The sequence below is a fragment of the Paramormyrops kingsleyae genome, chromosome 8 (assembly GCF_048594095.1).
Source record: "Paramormyrops kingsleyae isolate MSU_618 chromosome 8, PKINGS_0.4, whole genome shotgun sequence".
NCBI classification, from domain to species: Eukaryota; Metazoa; Chordata; class Actinopteri; order Osteoglossiformes; family Mormyridae; genus Paramormyrops; species Paramormyrops kingsleyae.
The window spans coordinates 36,370,575-36,397,810 of NC_132804.1; the positions used below are offsets into that span (position 1 = coordinate 36,370,575).

General features: G+C 38.0%; 1 protein-coding gene and 1 long non-coding RNA gene across 3 annotated transcripts in view; one reads left to right on the top strand and one right to left on the bottom strand.

The window, feature by feature from the left end:
* Positions 1–2,309: 2,309 nt before the first annotated feature.
* p3h1 (prolyl 3-hydroxylase 1) overlaps positions 2,310–27,236 on the top strand; it is a 71,128-nt gene continuing 46,201 nt past the window's right edge. Inside the window, exon 1 of one of the 2 annotated variants that reach the window (XM_072715768.1) lies at positions 2,310–3,051. In XM_072715768.1, coding sequence (XP_072571869.1) covers positions 2,587–3,051 — 465 coding nt within the window. In that variant the 5' untranslated portion in view covers positions 2,310–2,586. The remainder of the gene's footprint in view (positions 3,052–27,236) is intronic. The other variant, XM_072715769.1, reaches the window with a different exon arrangement.
* On the bottom strand, positions 10,505–13,495 carry LOC111834472 (uncharacterized). Its single transcript, XR_002836017.2, has 4 exons — positions 12,664–13,495; positions 12,346–12,429; positions 11,728–11,770; positions 10,505–11,472 (listed from the first exon to the last, which is right to left on the bottom strand). It is a non-coding gene; the product is annotated as an uncharacterized lncRNA (long non-coding RNA).

The window sequence follows — 27,236 nt, forward strand, 5'->3', positions numbered from 1 at the left end:
AAGGTGATTTAAGCAATTTTGAGCGTGGCATGGTTGTTGGTGCCAGACGGGCCGGTCTGAGTATTTCACAATCTGCTCAGTTTCTGGGATTTTCACGCACAACCATTTCTAGGGTTTACAAAAAATGGTGTGCAAAGGGAAAAACATCCAGTATGCGGCAGTCCTGTGGGCAAAAATGCCTTGTTGATGCTAGAGGTCAGAGGAGAATGGGATGACTGATTCAAGCTGATAGAAGAGCAACTTTGACTGAAATAACCACTCGTTACAACTGAGGTATGCAGCAAAGCATTTGTGAAGCCACAACACGCACAACCTTAAGGCGGATGGGCTACAACAGCAGAAGACCCCACCGGGTACCACTCATCTCCACTACAAATAGGAAAAAGAGGCTACAATTTGCACGAGCTCACCAAAATTGGACAGTTGAAGACTGGAAAAATGTTGCCTGGTCTGATGAGTCTCGATTTCTGTTGAGACATTCAAATGGTAGAGTCAGAATTTGGCGTAAACAGAATGAGAACATGGATCCATCGTGCCTTGTTACCACTGTGCAGGCTGGTGGTGGTGGTGTAATGGTGTGGGGGATGTTTTCTTGGCACACTTCAGGCCCCTTAGTGCCAATTGGGCATCGTTTAAATGCCACGGCCTACCTGAGCATTGTTTCTGACCATTTTCCATCCCTTTATGACCACCATGTACCCATCCTCTGATGGCTACTTCCAGCAGGATAATGCACCATGTCACAAAGCTCCAATCATTTCAAATTGGTTTCTTGAACATGACAATGAGTTCACTGTACTAAAATGGCCCCCACAGTCACCAGATCTCAACCCAATAGAGCATCTTTGGGATGTGGTGGAACGGGAGCTTCGTGCCCTGGATGTGCATCCCACAAATCTCCATCAACTGCAAGATGCTATCCTATCAATATGGGCCAACATTTCTAAAGAATGCTTTCAGCACCTTGTTGAATCAATGCCACGTAGAATTAAGGCAGTTCAGAAGGCGAAAGGGGGTCAAACACCATATTAGTATGGTGTTCCTAATAATCCTTTAGGTGAGTATATATACATGCATAGTAAAACAGAATGTGGACTTGCTTTAAATAATTATTCACTGAATTATTGACTGATTTGGTTGTACTGAGATGCAGAGACTTATGCAGGGCTAAAATAAATAATAATAATAAAAGTTAATAATCAACATAAAGAATTGCATGGCAATTCATTAGTCAACACAGTTGACTCCAAAGTCATCAAGATGGCAAAAGACATTTTCAACAATATTAAAAATTAAAATAACCTAAATTTTGGATGGATCGATGTCGAATTTGACACGGCTGCACAAACACCAGTACTTCTATGCAGGAACTTCTATGCAAGAAAACTGTACAGATTCAATAATAACACATATACCGGTACCTAACTCGATTTCGCACCATGTGAAACAAGCAGATATAAATTAACATACCTTTGATCGTATACTTTGGGGATACACGGCGCAGTTCACTCATATCCCTAGGTGAGAACTCACCGACTATTTATCTACCTGCACGCTGTGTAGCTGGTGTCGCGCATGCGTACGCAGACCGGGCAGCCACAATCGTGCAGCACCACTCACTGCACTCAGCCGGCTGCACAAACTGGAACCGAATGACGACACAACTTTGCCCTTATTGGCTGAACATTTTAGTCACACACATGACGTTTGTATCCCCGGAAGTTCCAATGTGCTATCTGCTATTTCTCCCGAAAAGCACGTAAAGCAGTGAGAACTGGTTTTCAGTTAATTTACCTGTTAAAATAAAGTTCGAATAAATTACATAGATGCTTTAATAGTACACGTCAGTTACTGTAATGTTGCTCTGCTTTATTTGTTTAATCGTCTAGTCTGTGAAGAAGGCATTCAAATAAGAATTGCATTGTACTCTGTACATGACAATAAAAACTTTGAATCCTTGAAATAAATGTATTTGATCTTTTTCCTGGCAGCTATATCTTTTTACACAGGGCCACTATACACAATAGTTTATTTTTTTCACTGCTGACAGTTTGTATCAGGAGTTGCCAGTTGGTTATATTGTAAAAGAAGTAATATGCATGCAGGTGATACTTGAGTAGATTTATCTACAACCTTCTGGGGTGCTGCCATTGCAGTCAGGTCTCGGAGATTACGAGGAGTGGAAGTTGTCTGACTTGGCTGCAGTCAATTTATACCACTGCGGCCGCCGGCAGATGTCGCTCCACGTCACGTCAGCTGCAGACAGCTCAATTTGAACGCACGAAATTGTCGATAGTTTGTCTAAATTTCTAATTTTCTTTATTGTTGAAATTTTATATGACGATAAGTCGGCATATGATTTATATCGCCGAGCCCTACTACATAGTTTTTATGTCAATGAAAACATTTTGCCACGGACATGTCTTGCTACGGACACATTTGACTGTGTACGGACAGGTTGGCGATCCTTGGACTCCACCCACTGTATCCAGTATGTGTGCCTCCGTTTAGGAGTTTCTTCCTCACTTTAGGCGGCTGCTTCCAGGTTTCTTCCAGCTTATTCTTAGGAGAGGACCGATTTTTAACATGTATGGATACGTAAGAAATCTGCTTTGTGCTTTAAGTTTTATTCATCATTTCCTTATGGACACATCTCTTAATATAAATGTTACATTAGAACCGTACGATTTGCTCTTTGACAATGCAGTGGAAGCGTATTACAAGGGGGACTGGATGTCGGTCATCCTTAACATGGAGCGGGCGCTTCTGAACAAGGGGGCAATCCGACGTGTCAGGGCGCAATGTCGCCTTTCGTGTGCAAACCTGAACGCTTTTGGCGGCCCAGTGCCGGGCTTGGGCTTTCCAGTACCGGGCAACGGTTCTGTGGAGGATCTCAGCTTTTTCCAGAAAATTTTAAAACGGGCTGACTGCGTCAGTTCATGCGAAGCCGAAAATTTGGGCCCACCATCTAAACACAAAATCAGCGAGGAAGTGGAACTTGAGTTTCAGAAAAGGACACCCTATAACTATCTCCAAGTTGCCTACTTCAAGGTAGATGATTATTTATTTATTTATTTATTTGATGCATCTTAGGAAATGTAAATCAGGCAAGTAGTTCTCAGCAAACACTAAATTAGTTGATGTTTTTCACTGTTTGGGCATTCTTAGATTTTTGAGCAGTGATATGCGCAGTTTTTTCACTATTGTCTGCAACATATACTTGAGTTTTCTTAAAATTAAATTAATTTTGCTTCGGTATAAAGAGAACTTCATATCGTAGATTAAATCTGCTATACTTATTTTACTTCCGTAAGTAGCATTTTCTTGTGACTAGTTTTCTTCAGTATTTGTTTTTAACCTTTGAAGTAGTACTGGTACTCCCTATACACGTACCCCTTGATTTTTTTGTGCCACGTCGTTAGGCGGAGAGCGTTACTGCTTGCGGGTCCGGTTTACCAGAAAGAATATCTCGAAGAAATCCTGAATCACAATCTTGCGCGAGTCGTGCATAGATGAATAACTTTTGACTTAACATTATAAGTGGAAGATTTTTTTCTGTTGTTGTTTTGAAATTCCAACAAAAGATTTGATTCATGCATTCATTTTATTCATTTAGGTATAGTTCATCTCATTCTTTTATTGGAGGTTCTCTTAGCAACTTTCCCCAGTTGTAAGTAAACCAAGACTATTTGCAATTTTTTTTAAAGACGCATAATGACCTTTTTAGAGCTGGAGCCTCACATGTGTAATATATGTGTGTACTTTGCTTTATTGGTATGATCCCTTTGTTCAGTGATTTAAGGATTGCATTTCTGTGATCTGGAAGTGCATAGCATGGACAGAGTACAGCTTAGATGTGTTTCCTGATATTATCGATCGATACAATCATTCAATTTTAATATGCGCTTAACTATGAGTCGTGTAGTCCTGTCTCTGATGCTGCGTTCCAGTCAAGTCGGAGGTCGTATTTCCAAAATAATAATAATAAAAAAAACGAGTTCCGAGGTGTCTGGAATGCAGTATAAAGTCAGCCTGTACCCGTTAGTTACCCTAATGCCAGGGTTCCCGAATTTCAAACCTGGAGGACCAGAATCAAACACAGTTTGCTGATTTCCCACATCTTAATCAGCTCATTACTAAGTGTGGTTTATGTTTGAGCAGGGAAATCTGCAAACTGAATTTGATGCTAATCTTTTTTGGGACCGGATTTGGGGAACCCTGCCTAATGCCATGCCAAAATAACAGCTGTGCATAGGCCTATGTTTCCTTAAAGAATCTAGAGCTGATAGACATAGAACATTTGTTTGTGTGTGTGTGTGTGTGTGTGTGTGTCCCTAGTCAAAAACTCCTTTAGGATTCCAAAAGAAAATTCCAATTAGAAAATCTATTTGATTTTGGAACCAATCCTATAGGATTTTATCCTGTCCTATAGGATTTTATTCTATCCTATAAAATTCTGTAGGACTGCATAGATTTTGTCTTTTATCCTGTAGGATAATATCCTATAGGAATTCTATAAGATTCAATATAATTGTATCCTTTGTCTTACAGGAAAAAATCCTGTGTAGAATCCTATAGGTTACATCCTATAGGATAAGAACTAAACCAAAATGGCACGATCACATGATTATCCCTATAAACTTACATCTAATCCTATAAGAATAAGTCATATAAAAGTCCAAAATACCACATTTTATAAACCTACATAAAGATTTCAAATTATATAGGAATATAGGTTTATTTCTTGTTTAAATGCATTACAATAAATTCTAAATCCTATATATGTCATGCTTGTTAATTATATTAAATTTGGATTTAATTCACACATTTCCATGAACCATTTTAGTAACTACCAGAAAAAACACACTACAACTACATTTTAATTTATTAAACTCAATACAACAATTGTCAAAAACATTACATATGATAGTGCTGAATTAATTAGTCCATCCAAAATAAGAAAAATCCATGTAAGCAGGGGTGGGGGAGGGTGGTATGACACACAAAAATAAATGGGGACAGAGACAGAAAGAAAGATTAGTTTACAAGAAGCAAGCTCACCTTCAAGGAACAATACATCTCTACCTGCACCTGTTAAGCGTCGCCGAGTACATTACTGCACAGTCAATTCAGAATTTTTTTCCAACATGCTTCATTCAACTGAATTGATCAAATGAACACTATAGATTGTAGCACTTATGTGGTGCCTTTACTCATTTTAAGCAGGTATCCAATTTTACTTCCATTCATTTGGAGGCATGTGAAACAGTAGATTGCAGAAACAAGTAGGAGTGAAAAAAAACTACTTCACCTTCATGTAACACAGAGGTCACACTCTTAAATTTCTTCTGCTCATCTTATCTTCATCTGCACACTTCCGGGCAATCATCTTCTTAACTTCATTCTTGTCCAAACCAGATTTGGCAGTCATGTATGCTGCATATTTGAGAAAAAAAGGCCCATAAATATTCAGCCATGGGATAAGCAGAACAGTTGGTTTGTGCAGTTGGGACTTCTTTAATAAAAATTTATAAGCATGATTTATAGGAAACGAAACAAAAATATGCATATCTATGTGTATATTTATTTTGTTATGGAGTTTATGTTGACCAAGGCAGGTTAATGTGTGTTATTTACCTATAATAAAAAATAATAAAATTAACATTTTCTTAACAGGATTTTCACACTTGCCAACCACAGGAAACAGCATTTCTACCACTGCCTACACTAAAGCATAAACTATCCAACTGTGGGGAAAAAAATAAATTAAACAAATCTGTATAAGTAACAGCTTTTGGGCAATTTAACATCTTTATTTAGCACCTATTGTATGATAACGCCATTTAAAATAAGCCTTAAAGATGTCCAGATGAAGAAATCAATGAATTAAATATGAAATAAATTTTAACTTACCAATAATGTCAGAAACTTTGCGAGGGTCCAATTGTGACTTTGCCTCTTTGTCTTTGAATGTATTAGATGTTTTACCAGTCATACTATGGGTTGCAAGTACATGCCTTCCAAAGACTGCAGTGCACAGCTCCCTTGTGGCCTTTTTGGGGTCCCCCCATTTAATATGTGCAAACTGGTGCGTTGTTGTTTTAGTATTTGGACCAATGTTTACCTTCAAAACACCACAAAACATAAAATTAATTACATAAATATTATCCATTTAGAAAATTCACTGATTGATTTGCAGGAGTCGATGAATATGCCTTAGGCCGGAGTTATAGAATAAACATACAAAAATACTCTGTTTCTAAAGTTAAGTGTGTGTCAATACATTAAAGACAAACATACCCTAAATTGTTGGATTTTTTCTAAAATGATTTTGTTTTCTAAAATGCAATTGGATTTTTTTTTCCTTCAAATTTTAAGAAATTAAAAAAAAGCAACAAGTAGTAAAGTATTTACCCATTCCCTCTGTGAGCCTATTTTGCTGAAATCTGGTGGAATTTTATTGGGCTCCTGTTCTGCCTCAGGGAAGGCTACACTGGTACCAGGGCCTACAATGCAATTTGTATAGTTACTTTTAATGACTATGCATATGAGGTTCGAACTAAACATCAAAACAGTATACATGCTCCCTCCAAACACAAGTGAACATCTGTCACCTGATCAGGGGCGTCAGAAGCATTTTTAATGTCGTGGTGGACACAGTGCTGGGTGAACTAATATTTTTATGTTAAATATGGGGGGTCCAAATGAATAATTATGAAATATGAGGGGGACATATCCCCCTGAGATTTAATGGTGGCGACGCCCATGCACCTGATAGTGCTCAGCTTAATATGAAAGACTTAAAGAACTTTAAGCTTTATGATAATACTGCATAAGTAATTGTCTATATATCTGTATATAAATACTAAACAAAGTACAGAAAGCAAGATGAAGTTACCTTTGTTTGCAGAGTTTCTTTGAATAGCATCCATTTGTGCTTGTAAGTGGAGGAGTATTTTTTTAATCTCTTTCAATTCAGAGAGGATTTCATCATTTTTACCATTATCAAGCTAGATAAGTGTGTGCGAGAGAGAAAGATATGGAGAGATGGATAAATAATATGCAATAGGCTGTTGTCAAAACATTGTAAAAACTGTGTTTTAAATATTACTGTAATTCACTTCCTGGATTATTTTACATAGCTGGTTTCATCTATCTGTTAATGTACTGACTTTTCGGCACTACCTTAACATTGTGTCTTTTTAACAATATTCTTAGTGGTTAACTTAGCTAATTCACTGTGCATACAAAAAACAAAAGAGTAACATATGATTGTGCTGTCTTTAATAAGTTGGCACAGGATGTACATTATACATCTCCCTCACTGTAATATATTTTATCTTGTGTTCATGCAAGAGTATTTCTGTTAATGAAATTACATTCAATTCAAATTGAGCTGTGTAGAAAATGTTAACGGAATGTTACTTGTCAGTTTTCTGCTGTGGTTTTCCAGTATTTTTACTATACAGTTAAATCTGTCAGCTATACATAGCCAGGACTACTAGTCTACTACATAGTAAATTATATGCGGACAAGATTGCTAGGTACAAATAAAGTAAAAATACACTAAACAGAAGAGAGAGTGCCACTTGAATAAGGAGAAAATTATGAACAAAGCAGATATTAAATCACAATACAATTATTCAGTGAGTTGTTACTCACAGAAGTTTCAGTAGCACTGGAATGGCATCTCTGAGGAAGTAGATTAAGTGAATCCTGTTGAGAGACATTAATACTTAGGTTAAAGGTATTTATTTATAATGCCCTAAAACTAATTTTGCCATTTGAGATGTACATTCCATTCTTCTATTACATGAAGGTTGCAGTCAGTGATAATTTCGTTGACGAAATATTTTCGTTATAATTTGTCAACGAAAAATTTTCACTGACGAAAACGAGACGATAACTAAATAAAAATTAAGTGATGATGACGAAAACTATAATAAAAATATATTGACATTTTCGTTAACTAATAAAAACGAGACGAAAATGTGAGTGAGGGACGTTTTTGGAAATGATCCGATCAGAATTAATCTTGGTGCGTGGCGCGGTAAGACGCACACGCACATTTGAAAATTAAGATACTGATTCACCTTGCGACGCGAGATGCGACAGTACATCTTGCATACATTGGTGGGTGTCTGTCTGACTTAAACTAGAATGACATGGCAATGGCTGGGAGAAAAAGAAGAGAAGGTATATGGAATAATTTCACGTTTGATGTCAAGACAAACAAGACCTTGTGTAAACCGTGTGGAGCAGAAATCGCTGGTAAAAATACAACAAATCTAAAGCGACATCTGCAAGGTAATTTTTTCAGGTCATGCAGTATTTGCAATGGCATTACTGCCAAATACAGTTTTTCTTTTAAATAATTTGGAGTTGCACTTTTGCTTTACAGATGTGTCATGTGCAAGTTCTAAACAATGCATATCTAATTTTTGGTTTTTATGGAAAGACGATATTCCACATATTTAATGACACTTGGCTTTATTTAATTTTAAGTTAGAATATTTTGTATATTACCACGGTTTAACTAAATTGCATTTAAATTAAACCCAATATATTTTAGTCAACTAAATCTACAGTAGATTTAGTCGACTAAAATCGTATGCTTTTTAGTCGACTAAAACTAGACTAAAACTAAAACAAAACAGATGACTAAAATATGACTAAAACTAAAATTGCATTTTAGTCAAAAGACTATGACTAAAACTAAATTGAAATCTGCTGTCAAAATTAACACTGGTTGCAGTGTAATGTGGTGTTGCAGAATGAGCCAGAGACAAAAAGACAAACATTTGATATACAATTAAGAATAGCCTGTTACTTACTCTATGTCCCTCAGCTGATGGACATCCAGACATTTTAGTTGAACCACAAGCTTCCTATTGAGGAAGAGAACAAAAAAATGGATGTGATAAACATAATTTTCAAATGTATCTTTTATCAAGTATTACATATCTAGTAATTTTCGGTAGTAATGCTACCTTTTGTTTTTCCTTATAGCCCATCAAAATGGATCTTGACATCTTGTTTGACACTTCCTTTTTCTTTTTTGCTTTTGTTGGAAAAAATGTCTCCTATGCAGAGCAAATGTCAAAAATAAAAATATATTTAAAGGATGACAATACTTTACATATTTCCATATAATAGTTTGTATAGGAAATTATGCAAAACTGACAGCTTGTAGTAAAAACTACTGACAAAAACAGATCAGTACAGATAGATACAGGATATGTGAGACTAAAATATAACAGGACTGATATAAAACTTATCTGTCACATACTTACATCATTCTCCTCATTATCTGAGCTTGAAGTAGATGACAAAAGGCGGGTGCTGGGCCACTTTCTCCTGTGGCCACGTCCACAGTCTGCATCTGAAGTGTGGCATGCAGATGTGGCTTTCATCTCCAAAGCTTCTAACTTTTTAAGAAGGTTAGATCTGCTCCCTTTAATGAAGGATAATGTAAAAAGAAAACTCGACTTCTCAAATCTTAAAACATTCTTGAGCAGCATAAAGTATGTTTGCATATGCATAAAATGTCTATTTATTCACTTTATTATTTTTTCTACCCTTAATGCACCATCTGGAATATCCATTACTCCAACAAAAGATACATTAGTGATGGTGTACACAAATTGTACTGTCAACCACTACTATGGCTGATAGCGCGATTGTTATGACCACATGGCGAGCAGGGGAATTACGGATAGGGGAATCCTTGGAATACGGGGTCTATTCCGGGCAGACAGGTACAGAACGGTAAACAACGTCAATGACAAGACTGGGTAAACGTACTCGAACGCGAACTAAAATACACAAGATTAATAATAAGCAACAGATGACATCGGGATTTCACACGAGGCTAACGAGGGGGGCGTGGCACACAGGACGATAGTAGGAGTAGGTCATGACAGCGATAGATTCACACTGTCAACACTATCAACACCAGTCTCAGAACTAGTTGGAGTGGACATGAAATTTTGCTAAATGCCTTAAGACTGCAAAACCAAGACAGATGTATTGTAATTGTTTGTCAGCTGTTGTGTCACCTATTCACCTTAACTAATTCCTAAGGTAAAAAAATACTTTGGATTAAAAAAAACAATACAAATAAATGCAAAGGAAATGGAATGGAAATTTGTGAATATCTCTTACACTGTAAAAAAAAATTGGCTGCCCCAACTTAAGATTCTTATGTAACTAATTACATCATCTTTTTTGAGTTCTCTCAACTTCTGGTTTATATTTGTTCCACAGACTTATATTTTTAAGTTAGTCGAAAAAGGCCTGAAAGTCACCCCAATACCTAATTCAGTGTTATGTCAACTTGTAGTCAAAGTACCACTAACACAACATTATCAATTAGACATACCAACTTAAAAAGGGTGATGTTATTTGTTACTTTAACTTTTTAAATTAAGCCAACAAACCTTCAAAACAACTTTTACATGACTACTAAAATACTCACATTAACCAAACTTTTACAGGTATCAAATGCAACATTTTTTATTGCTGAAGTTTTGTAAATCCACTGTTCAAATTGATAAAGTTATTACATAACAGTAATCCACTCACACATTGCTGGGTACAAAGCAAATATGAAATAAATCAAGCAACTGGTCTTTATCAATTAGTTAAACCCAACAGAAGAGATTGAGAACAGGTATTTTCTATGAAAAATTATGCTCACTTCTTCAACTGCTGCAATCTTCAAAAACTTTTTAGCATACTTCCATGAGAGAATACAACGTGTACTGTATCAATTTTACAACATTTCAAAAAAACAATTCAATAAAGCACACAAGAAGGGATGACCTCAAAAATGCAACTGTAACACAATTAGGAACCCATAATAAATTCTAAAGGAACTAAGAAAGCTACCCCTTTTTAATTTTTTTTCTCATGTACCATAAGAGTGCCATGTGCAGATAAATTTTGCAAACATTTCAGCAAAAAAAAGCTATAAATAAAGAAGTATGAAATACACAATTCAGCTCTGACACAATGAAGATCCCATTATAAATTTACTGCAACTAAATTCTGCAGGTTATCCTTCAGTAAACGGCTGACGAAACATTTCTGTAATCACAACAAAACATGGATTTACTAGGACATCAGGTCATTCAAAAAAAAAAAAGGTGCAAGAAATTGAGCGCTCTAGCTCTTTAACAGTCTGTTCTTCAGAGACAGTGTTCGGGCTGAGCAGTACTCTCCAAGAAAAAGGAAAACCTTCTGAATGGTCTCAAATGTATATTTCCATTCTTTGGGGAATTCAATGTTGAGGGCATAAATAAGCCCAAAAAGCAGTCCAAATGCAGTTGGATAGTCAGTGAGTCCCTCAAGGACAACAGTCTCCTCCAGCACAATTATGCTGTTCACTGACTTGGGTGGGACTGCCCCATCTTCAGTGGTCTCCAGGATGCCCATTTTCATGCCAACTTTGGTTTCCAACAAGTCAGCTGCCTAATGCAATTAACATAGAACAATAAACAGATGTAAAAAATTAATAAAATTGACTTTTACTAGTATTGTCAATGTCAAGGGAAGTCTCTCCTCTAAAATGTGTCAACACCTATAAAGAAATGTTTGCCAGAATTTTATGAATCCCGCAAATATGAAGCTAAATTGTACATAAATTACACAACAAAATGAAGGTCAAAATTAATAATTTTTTCGAATAGGACTATAGTTTTTAAACCATGAACACAGATGACTTACCCAAACGAGGCAGCCTCCATATCAACTCCTTGGTAAGTATGCCCTGTAATGCCAAAGTTACTAATTAAATTGCAATAAACTCATGTATATCGCAAATGCATTCATAATGACAATAATGCACATAACAATCATTTTACGTAGCATTTAAGGACCATTATTTAACTGTTCATTTTCAACGCCGTGTATATATAGTTTTGATAATTTTTTTTTTAATGTCATTTATGGGTACGACGCGTCGATTAAAAATACTGGGGTCGACAATTATTTTGCGTCGACGTCGTCGACTATGTTCACTAATCGCTGCAGCTCTATTTATGGGACTTTGCAAGAAGTTAGTGTCAGTCACTTTGGAAAAAAAGCGCAACAAAACTGCACGATAACAGTTACTAATTAACTAACCTTATACATGTACAAATAACTGACCATGTCACCTTAACTTGCGATGTACTTCATCCTAACGGTTCAAACTGCAAACCATTGATGCAAATTATCTTATAAGGTCTGCGTAAAAGGTGCAAAAAATTACTACGGTAATGTTTACCAGCGACAATAGGTTATGTTTACTTGGTCTAAACTGTCGAATACTCTAAAGTCGCTGAAATAAAGTTTTGTTCTTACCTCGCAGAAGTGTCCTGCATCCAGTCGTTTAAGTGCGTCTTCAAGTTAAAAGGGCGCGAAATGGCGTCTTTTCTAGATGGTCACCTGTTCGACAGTTAATGCTCACGTGACATTTTACGTCGTACTAAAGAGAGCAACTCGTTTTTTTGGACCAAAGAACTTTCTTGAATTTACACAAAAAAAAATCTTGAAAATTGAGAGAGTAAGATTAAAACCATTGTCACAATATAACCCACGCCTTAAAGTTGCAGCAACTTAGTTTTTTATACATGCTGAACGTTTTCAATGTATAATTTTTTACAGTGTAGAAACACCAACCTATATGCAGTATCTTTGCTGGGCTTGTTTCATTTCCATAAGATACATCGCATACACTGTTGATCTTGCAAATTCCATTAATGATTTTGGTTGTTGGGAAGGACGTCCCATGAGGGTGGGTCCTCAATCCACTGAATGAGCATAAAAGCCATTCTGTAACAAATCCGAAAATTTCACACATCATAATTTAATTGAACCAGTTAGTTCCTATTATAAAAGGTTAATATAGAGAAAGAATATAGGAAACCTACATTACTGTCATTTACACCGATGTGTAAAAAAGATGTGCTGTACATGTGTCTTTTTGGCTTTTATTATTCAGGTATACGTGAACTCTCTTTTATTTTGTCTGTGACGTTTGTTAATACGATGTTTATGTAATTTAAGGGTGTTAAACACACACAAGGAAATATTTTAGCCAGTGCCAACCCGGAGTGTTGGACACACGGGCTACAATGGTTGTGTGCGTGTTAACGGAACAGGAGATGAAGACCCAGTCTCCTTCTGCCGATCGGAGGGTTCATTCTAAACAATAAAAGTAAAAAAGACACATATACAGTACATCTGGGGTTACAGGGCTCTGTCACTTTCCCTTCTAAAAGATATAACGGTCAACACGAAACCCTCCCTATATACCGTTAACTTACTAAGCGGCCAGCATCAGACCTTTTCTTAGTGCAGTACACGGCAAAACACTTTTTCAAGAACGAACAAGAAAAAAAAAACAATTAATTATGTATTTAACAATAAAAACATAGCGCTTTTAAAAGTTTATACCGTAGTTTTTAATGTCATTAATGGATTGTTAATTAAACAAACGAACAAACGTACCTCTCCTCAGACTGGCTCGCGACCCCTCTGAGGAGAGACGCGCGAACACCCGTGTCTCTTAACAGCCGGGCTCGCGACCACCCGAGGAAAGATGCACGAATCCTAAGTAAGTGGCCTCACCAACGAGATCAGAGGCCAGTTCTAACTAAATTTAAAATATTTAGTTACTAATATATTATAATGTCAAAAATGATTGACTATTTACATGTTTAATTATATTTATTGATTATAACTTTTTGAGTTTACAGGGAAGACATAAACATGAATATAGAAACTGTTAGGTCCAAAGTCTTGAAAGGTTCTTATAAAAGGGTGATTCCATCTCAAATCAACCAGTGGGTTCCACCACATGATCACAGATTTAGCTGATTTTTTCACCAATTGTTGGTATTGGCATGAGAACAAAATCCCCCAATTTTTTTGTCCCAACTCCCGCTCGTTAAAAAATGGCAGCCATCCTTATTTTTGGCCTCGACGCACTTCGAGACGTGCCACGCCCCTTTTTGAAATCCTCTTTTCCTTGATAACTAACTGGCTATATGTCATATGGAGATGAAACTGGGTGTATTTATGTAATTTTTCATGTAGATTCATATTCTGTAATCAGAATTTGGCTATCTAATGTGATTATGGAGATATTTCTGAAAAACCATTTTTGGAGGTACCCCTTTTCGACCCCCCAGAACCAAAGGTCTGCATGTATATATGTTACTCAAAAAAATAGGGGTTACTTCATATCACCTCATCTTGAAAATAAATAAAAACCAGGGGTGTGTTATGCCCTGTTTCATAGAAATCATCAAAAATTTATTGTCCAGGTTTTGCCACACTTTATGATTTGACACATAGAAATGAACAGCAATATATGTAGAATATTTAATGCATATTCATAAAATCTGCTCTTTTCAAAGTGGAAGTTACCTCAAATTCTTTTGTACTGCATATCTAGTCAAAGACTCATAATGAAGTTATTCATCTCTCTACACTGAAAGGACATTTTAGACTAAAGGGTCTGGTAGCAAAAATCACCAATCACAGTTTTTGTTTCATTACCCTGGGTATCTGATTCTGAATGAACAAAGCCCACAAAATGAGTTCATAGAATAAGACCAAAAGGGTACATGTACATGTAGGAGACCTGTCAAGTTGCAGTGACACAAATAATATCAACTAGGAAAGACATGCACTTTGTAGCTACCAAAGTCATTTTGCTAGGAAATGCCTCCACAAATGCTTGACCACTAAGGGTGCTTTCACACCTGCCTCATTTAGTTCGGTTGAATCGCACTAGAGTTCGTTTTCCTACTTGGTGCGGTTCGTTTGGGCAGGTGTGAATGTAACAATCGCACCCGAGTGCGCACCAAAAGCGGACCAAAAAAGCGTACCGAGACCTCCTTGAAGAGGTGGTCTCGGTACGCTTTCAAACGAACACTGGAGCGGTTCGTTTGTGGTGAGAACATGATCCGAACTCGAACAGACCCAACTGCAAAAAGTTTTTCAGCCGCATCCGCGCTTCTTTCTCGAAATGTATAGTTTGTCTAAAGTGATGTATACAAACTATATGGTATACGATGACCAGCGATACAATCAGCCAGCGCAGTCGTCCCTCCATACTAAATAGCGGCATGTTGTCTACCGGCTTGTTGTCTCCTCGCTTTGTTTACTTCCGGGAGTTCCATTGGAATTTTCCCGCACGTTAATTCTGACCAATTAAAAAGCAGTTTACGAAATACGTTTAATGGCACATCTGGCCAACGAGTGATGTAGATGTTGTCACATGACTGCATTTTGGTTCGTTTCAACTGGTTCGGACCAGAGCAATCAGTGTGGTGTGAAAAGGACCCAAAACGGCAGAAAAATGCTACACTGTATCATTTGTTGCCCTTGGTCCGGACCAAATGAACCGAACCACAGATGTGAAAGCACCCTAAGTGGTTTTAGTCATCTGTGCCTGAAAGTTTTCAAAGCATGCTTCAACGTTCTTGATATCCTCAGCTGGCAATCTGTATTGTCGTCCCATTCCACCTGAGACAGCAGGAACAGAAACTAATGTCAGTATATGGATGAATGGAATCCAGCATTCTTCTTTGCTTTCTGGCCAAAACAGATTGTTCCCAAATGCCCCGCGATGCATAAACCTGACAAAAATGTCCTGATTTTCATCAGATCTTTGGTCAATACAAACAATGTACCACTTGTCATCATAGACTACTGCAGCATATTGTCCAGGTTTAAGTTCAGATGAAGTGACTGTTTGGACTGATGGTTCCTTTTGAATGATAGTGGACATTCTATCAGCAGAGAGTCTGAACATTAAGAATCCATCTTTGGTCGGCACAAATCTATGGTGACTACGAGTGCCTGGAATGTCTGTGCAGAGTTTGTATACAAAGATGATGTTGCGGGTAATTTTGACCCAGACACTTTAATGTGCGTAAAAAGCTGGTCAGATCCAAAATAAACATGTCTCTTTGATGTACTTTGTTTTGAGTAGCCTTTGAATAAACATTCAGACCCACAGACCCAGGTGTATGTACAGAACAAGCTCTCTTCCCTTTGTCCTTGTCACTGTTCTCATGTCATCTCTTTAAAATTTCTATTTTTATAAAACAGGTGATTTCTATAAAACAGGGCATAACACACCCCTGGTTTTTATTTATTTTCAAGATGAGGTGATGTGAAGTAACCCCTATTTTTTTGAGTAACATATATACATGCAGACCTTGGGTTCTGGGGGGTCGAAAAGGGGTACCCCAAAAAATGGTTTTTCAGAAATATCTCCATAACCACATTAGATAGCCAAATTCTGATTGCAGAATCTGAATCTACATGAAAAATTACATAAATACACCCAGTTTCATCTCCATATGACATATATCCAGTGAGTTATCAAGGAAAAGAGGATTTCAAAAAGGGGCGTGGCACGTCTCGAAGTGCGTCGAGGCCAAAAATACAGATGGCTGCCATTTTTTAACGAGCGGGAGTTGGGACAAAAAAATTGGGGGATTTTGTTCTCATGCCAATACCAACAATTGGTGAAAAAATCAGCAAAATCTGAGAAGTGATGGTGGAAAATTTCTCTTCCACTGGTTGATTTGAGATGGAATTACTCAAAAGGTAAATTGTCCTTCGAGTGAGCTATTACAAAATTTCTTATATGATCCTTAAACTGCCTGATATCATTCTTGTAATGTGTATCTTTTAAATGTATCAAAGCAAGCAGGTTTTTTTTACAATGGCCCTACTTCATTGTTGACAGATTCCTTGATCTTGATTCATCCTGCCCACTTCCTAAGACCAGTTGGTGGCGTAAAGAGCATTCTGTTTGTTCAGAAGAATGTCTTGATAGTCAGATGTCCACAAGCTATAATGATGAAGAAACTGCTGATGGAATGAACATTGTGGATATAGACAGATGTGGTGATCAGTTTATTTGTGAGGACACTCGTGACCATTGTGGCCATGACATTGACCCTGATAAAGACTGTAGTGCATGTTTTACAGAATCTGAAAATTTTGGGGAACCCCTTTTCCTAGGGTCAGATATAACTCTTGCCCAGTCTGTAGTACTTCTCCTGTCATATTCTGTAAGATACAACATGGCGACATGTGCTATGGAGGACCTCCTTAAGCTTTTAAATATCCTATTACCATGTAACAACCTTTTGCCACAGTCTCTTCACCTTTTTAAGAAAATCTTCAAAGCGCCGTCAGATTCAGTCAGCATGCACTTATTTTGTAAGGAATGCAATGCCTATCTACCAGGTAGGAGCCAAGAGTGCCCTGACTGCTGTGCACAAGTAGATGAAAATGATCATTTGAAGAGAGGAAACTTTTTTATTAGTTTGTCTTTGTCAAATCAAATTAGAGACATTCTAGAGAGAGAATCTGCTACTGTTCAAAAGGAGCTCAGTTTGAGTGATGTGTGCAGAGCAGAGATGTATAAAACTCTCCCTTTTGAAAAAGATGATATATCCCTTCTATGGAACTGTGATGGGCTTAAAGTGTTCAACTCCTCTTCTTATTCTCTGTGGCCAATTAGATGTGTAATTAATGAACTCCCACTCAACATTCGTTTCAAAAACATACTTTTAGCAGGTGTTTGGTTTGGAAGAGGAAAACCTGACATGTCTTTCTACACTGAAAAAAAATTGGAGTGACATTTACTTAAAAAAAGCTAGGCAACTTTTTCCACACAGAAAGTGCTTGTAATCTTTACTCGGGCTATTTCTAAGTAATATTTACTTACTAGAACCACTTATTTTTTATGTAAAATACACAAGTAAATTGCACTGGCAATACTCATCTATAGATTGTAACTTTCACTCAGATTACCATTGCATCCAATTACAAAACCCAAGTGAAAATTGCTGATATTTCTTTGTGTTTCTTACTCATCTTTTCTTTGTTATATTCTATGTAATTATTAAGTAATATTTATTATGAATTTACTAGTTAATATTAATCGAATTAAGTAAATATTTTTATTATTCTATTAAATAATAATTCAATATTTTCCAAAACAAATATTTGCAGCTTAAGGGACACTTTTATTTCACAGTTGAAATGGCATAGATATATTTAAAATATCTACATAACATTATAACCACAAAAACATGGCCATCGAACTTCTTGCTCGCAAATTTCAAAACAGAGCATACATACATATACATAGAGTCCATACATCAAGGGAGTTCAGAGACCATTATAAAGCTCAAAAGTAAAGCAGTATAGAATTTGAAAAATTAAATGTGGAATAACAAAGCACCAACTGACTTTAGGACTGATATTCCAGCATACAAAGGAATACAGTGTTAAGAGTTGACTTTTCCCTTCCAATTCTGTAATTCCATCAATTGGGCTCTATTACAAACAAGTTTCAACCAATCAGACAGCTGGCCTTAGCATGGGAAAAAAAATGCTATTCAAAAACTCAGTGTGCACTGTCCCCTTTCTTCTAATCAACTTTCAGAACAGTAAAGAATACATACATCAACTCTGTCCATTAACAGTTGCAATCACTACCTTTGCAGACATTCTCAGAACGTTCAGGACAGAAAGAACTTATATAAAACTGAGCAACACTTGAAATCACTGTCAGAAAACAGACACAAAATGCAAACAAATTGTTTGTGCTGGACAAAAGCACAAATAACACTGGCAAGTTTCTTGTGGAGAGACTGGACATTTGCTGACATTCTCAGGTGATCAGAACAAACAGAGCTTATATAAAACTGACTAACACTTGAAATCACTGACAAAATCTAAAGAGAGAGTTTTTTTGTGCTGGACAAAAGCACAAATAACACTGGCACACTCACACTAAAAGTTTCTTGTGGAGAGACTGGACCTTTGGTGACATTTTAAGGATGTCAAGCTCAAGAAACAGCTTCTGAAATATTTCAAAGGTATATTTCAGTTTCAGTGGGTAACTTAAGTTGACAGCATAGATGACACCCATGAGCAGGAGGCAAGCGTTTGTCACACTTCCGCAGTCCTCCAGAATTTCTGTCCCCTCAATGATGACTGACACGTTCACGGGATCTTGGTTTTCCTGTGCCACATTGGGATGGATGACGATGATCTTCATCATGTGATTACTGCAGTCCTCTTTCAATGCTTCTTGGCTGACGTCCTGTGAAAACAAACAAACCACAATTAGAAATAACTAGAATAGATTCCAAGTAAAAGAAAAGGTTAAGAGAAAAAAAATGTGAAAATAAAAACAAAGAGGTATACTCAATTTAGTATACTCAAATCAAACAATATTCATATGGCACTTTTCATACGTAAAGTTACAGAACGTGCTTCACAGAGGCTGACCCTGAGACAAAGAAAGTCACTTTTGGGGGCCATCCAGACTGAGAGGGGTCAACGCCCACGACCACAGGGAGTGCTGACACAGTGACCACCCTGGCCCGGGCAGACAAGAGGTTCCACACAGAGGTGCAGAGCCCTCCAGCCACCCAGGCTGGAGCTGTCCATGGGACGGCACCCGTGTTGGTAGACCAGAACTACTCCCAGTGTGGAAGGTCCCCATGGGGGAAACACTGGAGCTGAAAACTGCGGGATTAAATCATTAAAATAGGTTATAAAGGTATAATCAAATTAAATACTCTTTTGCAGTTAAAAGCCTGATTAAAAATATTAATCTTGAGTCTCTTTTTAAAAACATCACAAGTGTAGAGAATCTTTGACCTTCAATATAATATCACAAGTGAAGACCAGATTATAAGGCTAGACAATCATTTTAATATAGTCATGATGATCATCAGATACGTTTTAGGAAGGATTGTTCCAGTGCACCTATGCAGCCATTGTGGAGGTGGGGGTGTACTACCACAGAAACCGAAAAAGCTCGGGCCAGCAGTATGTGTCCAAATTTCAATCAAAATCGTCCGATTTCATCATAAACAATCTGAAAACAGGGTTTTAAGTGTAAAATAATGAACTTGTCCTTTAAATAAGAGTGATACATCCTCAGTGTGTATGACCTCATCTCATCATTAGATTATGTAATTAAAATAATTTTGAAATTTTACCTCATTCAGTGAGTCCAACAGTGGTTTTATTTTGGTCCCTGCAGTCCCGCCCTTCCTCCGAAATATCTCCAGGAGTTTGGTGGTGTACCCGTCCAATCTGGACAAAAACATTCGCTCCAGATGAATTGTGGTTATTCACTTAAACTCCTCTTTGATCTGAAATGAGAGATAAAAACAAAAAATCATGTCAAAGATGACTCATGAGATCTCACATACACTGCACGAACAAGAACTGGATTTACCTGATTTTCACAGAACAGAGAAGGCCATCTCTCTAAGAGGTCTTGGATTGCGGGGCAATCCTTGACAACCTCTGTTCTTCTCATAGCGAAAGACTTCTCCATTTTCTCATTAATTGCCCTCTCATTGTTCTTCTTCTTTATTTCCTTCAGCAAATCTAGTCTCTCCTTCTCTAAGGTTTCCTCAGTCTCACCAAATGGCAGTGGTGGCAGATAGTTGACTTCAGCTTTTTTTGCCCTTTTAAAGCCTTTAAGTGAACCCTCTTCACTGGAGCATCGTCTCTTCAGTGTGTTCACCTCGAGCTCTGGAATGGCTAATTGGCGACCTCTTAACTTTGCCCTGTAGTTGCCCATTTTATACTTTATCCTCTGTTGCCAACCATATAGGCCATTAAAAGACCCTGGCTCTTTGAGGCATGGGTATTTTTCTACCAAGGCTTCAGCAACAGCTAAAATCTGGACACCAGTTGGATATGCTGTGAAGCCAAATATAGTCTCTGCAAGCTTCTCAAGAATGCTACTAGTTACGCTTGGGTTGTTCAAAAGTGTGCTATCATTTTCATAAGCTTGCTTTCCTGCTTCCAGTGCAAGGTCTATATCATAAGAAAAGTCTGGTATTTCAAACTTAAATGGCCATGGCTTAGACCTGTAGGATGGTCCACTCTCATCTGGGGAGGACAACAGGATTGTGTCGCATCCAGATGTGGAGGAGCTTGCTTCTGTAGATAGTGGAACTGGAGATTCGACTTCTGACATGTCCACAGTAGTGAGACTCAAGATCACTGGTTCAGTTTTTACTACTTTGAGGTTAGCTTTATCTTGTACTTCCTCAATCGAGGTCAAAGTGAAGAACTGACCGTCGAAATCCATGTCCTGGTACATAACAGTGAATTGTCCTGTAATATCAAATGTCTCTCGAAGAACATCATTGAGGTCCTGAAGTGTGCTTGGGATGCCTGCAGGTAAAAGTAGTTTGCGGACATCATCCTCCCCAAAAATTATCCGCAGTTTCGCTGAGGGTGCCATATCAACAGGAAGAAGCTGCAACAACAGTGAAGAGAAATACACAGACATTTATTCACAAGCTTCTCTCCTCACACTTAAAAGGATAGGCAAATGTGGTGCTTCAAAGTTGTCAGGCGTCTTCCTGCAAGGGTGTATGAAGCCAAAGGATAAAAATCTTTAAGCTCTCTTTGCTCAAGTAACTGCACACTCCCTGTGTTCTCCAGCTCATAACTCCTCAGGTGTTCATTGTACCATGTATTTTGTTGTCTCACGAAAAAAGTCAGTTTGTTACAAATCACCATTATCTGTAACACTTCAGAAAAGTCAGGCAGTCCTGCAGTGGAACCACAACACAACAACATTCCCACTGCATAGTTGGTGCCTAAACTGCACACATTATTGGCAACATGCACAGCCGTAACAGCAGGGAATCTGCATTTCACCAGGTCTTTTAGATCATCCTTAAGCACATCTAAAGAGACCTCTGTTGTTTTTGTGACTGCAAGTGATGGTTTGACAGAATGTGATTGATGGTATGCAACCATGAGCTGGTGCTTATTTGCAAGGGACAGCAAAATATTCCTGAAACAACCAATGTGTCTGACCACCTTCTTGAAAAAGCTGTGTTTGGCCTCAAACCTCATTGTCCAGAGGGCAGCTAGGGGGCCAAATTCCCGAATGAGCTGAGGATAGTGCTCAAGGAAATGGTGCTTGGGAATGAGCTTATGTTGGGGGAAAACATCAAGGAATCTGCTTCGGTGTTCTGAAATGATGCTGTCAAGATAGCAAATGCTTTCTTCGGTATGGGCTCGAGACATGACAAGGTCCACAATGTCTTTCAGTGTCATCAGCATCTGCCATACAGGCTCTTGTTCGGGTACTTTTAAACCTATAATCAGAGGCAAAAGACGTAATAAGCACCAATTTTCATGTGCGTTGCCCCCTACTGATTTTCGAGTCGAAAAGTTAGCATGAATGAGATGAGGGCGATTTGTTTTATCACTCCACTTGTATGGGAAATTGCAAATGGCATCATTCAGTTCCATGAGAGAAAAATATTTTTTCTTGATCAAGTTATCAAATGCCAAAGCCAGTTCCACTGGAACAATGCCCTCCAGCAGATCATGTAAAACATCTGGAGGGTAACCAGATGTAACATGAAAATGCTCCAGTTTTTCTGACAATGAACACTGTTTTTTTACACCATAACAATGAGGGTTATCTGGACTAGACACAGCTGTCTGTACATGCAGTGTATGTTGATCTTTGGTTCTTTGATGAAAAGACCCAGATCTCACTTCATTGGACTGAAACTTGGATCGCTCCCCAACACAAAACCGGCAGACGTATGACCCTGCAAAGCTTTCGACAAATCCTGCCACAGAGTGCGCCCCCAAATTATCTGCCACCACACTGACCACAGTCCCTTTAATGGCTTTCCCTAATGCTGGAACAAAAAGACCATCTTTCTCCAAGGTTTGGATATCTGTTAACAGTGGCTCTAAAACTCGCTGGAATCCAAACTGCTTGGTGTCTTCAGCCTTACACAGAATTGCAAGGTAGATTGATGTCAATGTGGAACGTAACTACACCGGAATGTTTCCCAACACCCAATAGACAGCTGTGACTTTGTGCTTTTTTCGAGATGTCCCAAGAGGATTACATACCTCAAAGTCATCAATGTACAGGATGAGACTCACTCTGTTCTCCTCTACAGAGAAAAACTCGTTGTTTTGATAGTGAGATCCATCACGAAATGTCTGGTACTTAAAGTCATTTTCAGTTTTTTTTCCACCTTCAAATGTGTTTTCTTGAAAAGACTTACTTAGGACCTGCACCAAGGAGGGCAATATTGGGACATACTGGAAGGTTTTGCCCTTTTTTTTATCAAGTATGTGTTCTTCTGGTTCAACAACTGAAAAATGCTTCTTCATAAATTCTCTTCTCTTGTATGAAGTTGTGAAAGGGCCACCTGTCCCCAAGGCAGTACTTATAGGGTGTGTCTCACAAATATTTTTCACTAAATCTGAGATAATGGCTGGATCCAGATCACAATTATGGCTTTTCAAGGTGGACACCACCACATCTCTTAAAAGTGGACCAGATGCAGAGGTGGATATAAACTGAAGCTCATCTACTATTTCATCAATGCATTTGTTTGGGACATTGAACATGCTTTCCAACTTTAAAAATAGATGGCCAAATTTCTCTTTTATATCTTGAGACAACTCCTGTGGTTCCCCATCCCAAAGCTCTAAGCTCTCTTCCACACAGGTCTCATCCTGAGCAAACATGGGTTCATTAGGTTGGCTTTTTAATACTTCAGTTTTAAAATCCTCAAGGGTGTGTGACTGGTGTTTTCTGTGTCTATGTGTAGCAAAGGTGGAATAAATATTTGTACTGAAGTTGCAGTTTTTGAAGACACATGCAACTGCTTCAAACTTCCTTAAGTGGTTGTTAAGATGCTCAAAATACTGCTTCTCTGAATCAAAAAAACCAGAGCAGCAAAGTAGACAAGTAAATGAAAGAGGTCCACTTTGTGTGACCATCTCCACATGGTGTCGAGACAAATGGGTCTTAAGGGCATTAAATGTTTTAAACGAGCAAGGGCAATCAGTGTGAAGACAAGGGACTGACTGGCTGCGACCACCATTTCCATGCTTTAGTCTGTAGTGTTTTAACAATCCCAACCTCTTCTCTGACTCAAAGCTACATATCTTACACATCCATCTCATGTTGTGGCACCTTAAACAGACAAATTAACCATCTCAAAATTAAACCAAACTGCCACACATAAAGAAATTATGTGACAAGTTAAACCTAATCGTTACTAATTTGATCTTACCTTGTGTCAGTCGTGGAGTTAAAATTAGCAGTCAGAAGGTCCTATGTTCTGTAAAAATTTTTAAAAAAAGGTTATCTTTATGCTTTTCAACTAATTTCTACTAACTCAAGGATGCACACTGATATTTCATTTTTTAAAATTTACATATCATGTCAGCTCGGTGTCGCATTTAAAACAGGTCAATATGAAGACTTGAGTGAAATCGAGTGCATGTACACAGAGGCCACACATTTGTCCGCATCGAGTACGTACATCGTTTTTTTTTGTTTTTTTTTCCTTTTTTTTCAAAATACACCTCATGGCAGCGGTGCAGCAATTATTTCAAACTGGACCGTGGTCGTTTTATTCACAAATACACATACACAATCATAAATTCCGTGCTGAAGTTCAGGCCCTGCATATTATATATATATATACATATTATTATTTTATTTTATTTTTTTGTTATTTTTTTAAGACGTTAGTTAAGGCAGCAGGCGTGTGTTGTTTAGGCGGCCGTCTAAGATGTAAAGTGCTGTGGGAAATTCTGGACATACCTCCTGCCAGCAAAGTTAGTTAGCAAGTTAGCTAGCTAGCAGGAAAATACACTATTTGCTAGCGCAGCAAGTGCCGCTGCTTTCAGTGCGGAGAAACTGACTTAAGTAGGTGAGCCAACAGGAACGTACAAAGTGTGTTTCGCTTAAAACTTACCTTCATGGTTCCATATTCACTTCATCCCGTTTCCGTCAACAAGTCTGCCAACCGTCGAAATGTGGTCCATGGTACATGTCTGAGAAAGACCGCTCAAATGTGGGGAGGGGCTTTGACGTCTTATGCTCTGAATGCAGAGAAGGTTGCCAGATTCACTGATGTCACTCCATTACATTTTACTTGGAAATATCAACTAATTAAGCCAATGAACTGGTTTAGTGAATATTACTTGGATCGAATGATTCAATTTACATACAAAACTGAGGACACATAATTACAAACAATCACCAAGTAATGCACTACACGAAAAACTGCTATTTTAAAGTAATAGCACTGAATTGGTATTTTTTTTTGTAGAATTTATATAGATAATTGAAATAATAATTACAGGGCCAAAAAACCATTTTTTTCAGTGTACCTTAAGCAGTTTGTGGATGATATTGAAACAGTTAACACACAAGGGGTGAAATGGAGAGACCCAAAAACTAACGCTGAGAGGGTATCAAAAGTCTTTCCTATACTTTGCTCATGTGATGCTGTAGCTCGATGCATACTTCAAGGGATACATCAGTTCAATGGTGCATATGGCTGTGGCCAATGCCTGAATGAGGGAAAAACTGTGGCAAAGGGAAAAGGGTTCACAAGGGTCTATCCAGTTGTTGAAGCTGAGCCAAGAACTCATGATCATCTTGTAGAGTGTGGCGAGAGGGTGACTGAGAATGGGCTTGACCATGTATTTGGGGTAAAAGTAGTCTCACCACTTGTTTTATTGAATCCCTCCACTGGCTTCGATTTAGTCAACAGTTTTCCTGTTGACTACATGCATTGTGTGATGTTAGGAGTGACAAAACAATTGTTGGACCTTTGGTTCAATAGCAAGCACCACAATAGTCCTTGGTATATTGGCACATACAAATACCAAGTTGACCAGAGGTTACTGTCCATAAAACCCCCCTCTGATGTACCGAGATTGCCAAGGACTGTGAGAGAGGCACATAATTGGAAGGCAGCAGAGTGCCGAAGTTGGCTGCTGTTTTACAGTGTGCCTGTACTTGATAATATTCTACCAGACAAGTTTTTGAAACATTGGATGCTGTTAGTGGCTGCAATCTTCTTGTTTCTTAAAGAGAATATTTGTGAACGTGACTTAGCAGAGGCAACTTTCAAAATCAAAACATTTGTGCAAAAGATGCCAGCAATGTATGGCTTGTGCCACATGTCCTTCAATGTTCACCAACTAACCCATTTGCCCTCATCTGTCAGAATTAGGGATGCTCCTTTTGACCGTTTAACCGTTAACCGAAATAATTAATTTTGACCGAATATTACTATCAGTTAAACGGTTTAAAATGTTATATATATTTTAATTATTAGTAGTAGTATGAAGTTTTGTGGCATCTCAGCTGAAGATTGCTTTTCACGTTCTAAATACACTGGGTTTGAATCGGCGACTGTGATTACAGGCACACAGGCTTAGCCCACTGAGCCATGAACACAGGTACGAGCTTTGCTGCTGAAAATGGAAACATTGGCGCAAAGCTTCAGCGGCAGAGACGTATCCGTGTGCTATATTGTAGCCGATCGGTGTAAACACTACCCAGACATGTGCTCTTGTTTTATTTCGGTTACAATGGGCGTATTCACATATTTCTTTATCCAATACTAACTGTCGGATTATCATGTTGTTATCATGCGAATAGCGCAATTTGCAAGTGGGAAGGCGATCAGAGCTGCTTCGAGACGCAGACGCTTAAGTCAGTCACTCTTGTTCTTTCTATTCGTATCACGAAGCTATAAAAATATATTTAGTTTCTACCTATATATATATTTGAAAAGTAGACTGTCCAAGGTTTCTGAGGGTGTTTTTTAAATGTGTATATGATAAAACCTTGCAGAGTTATTTAAATGGTTTGGCGAAATTTCTGTCAGATCCCGCCGGCGGGACCGCCGACCCCAGAGGAATTTAATATTCTAATCTAATCAGTTAACGGTTAATGTTCGGTTAACGAACGGCGGTTGTCGGTTGGGAAAATTAATCGAAATGAGCATCCCTAGTCAGAATGCATGGGCCACTGTGGTCCACATCTACATTTTGTTTTGAAGGACACAATCAGACACTGAAAAAAATGTGCCATGGTACTAACTATGTACCAACGCAAATTGCACATCAGTTCATCACTCTCCAGTCCATACCTACATATCTTCAGCTATCTCTATCCACATCTAGTTCTGATATCACACATAGAGTTAACAAGCTAGTTAATGACTGGGTAAGTGGCTACCCTCTTGTCACAAAAGCAAAACAAATTGATGATATTGTTTTCCTGGGTTGTCCCCGCCTGAAAATACTTGCACAAACTGAAAAATGCATTCTGTTCCCATTGTGTGATTTATCTGCTGAAGATGAGCTTGCCATGGCTG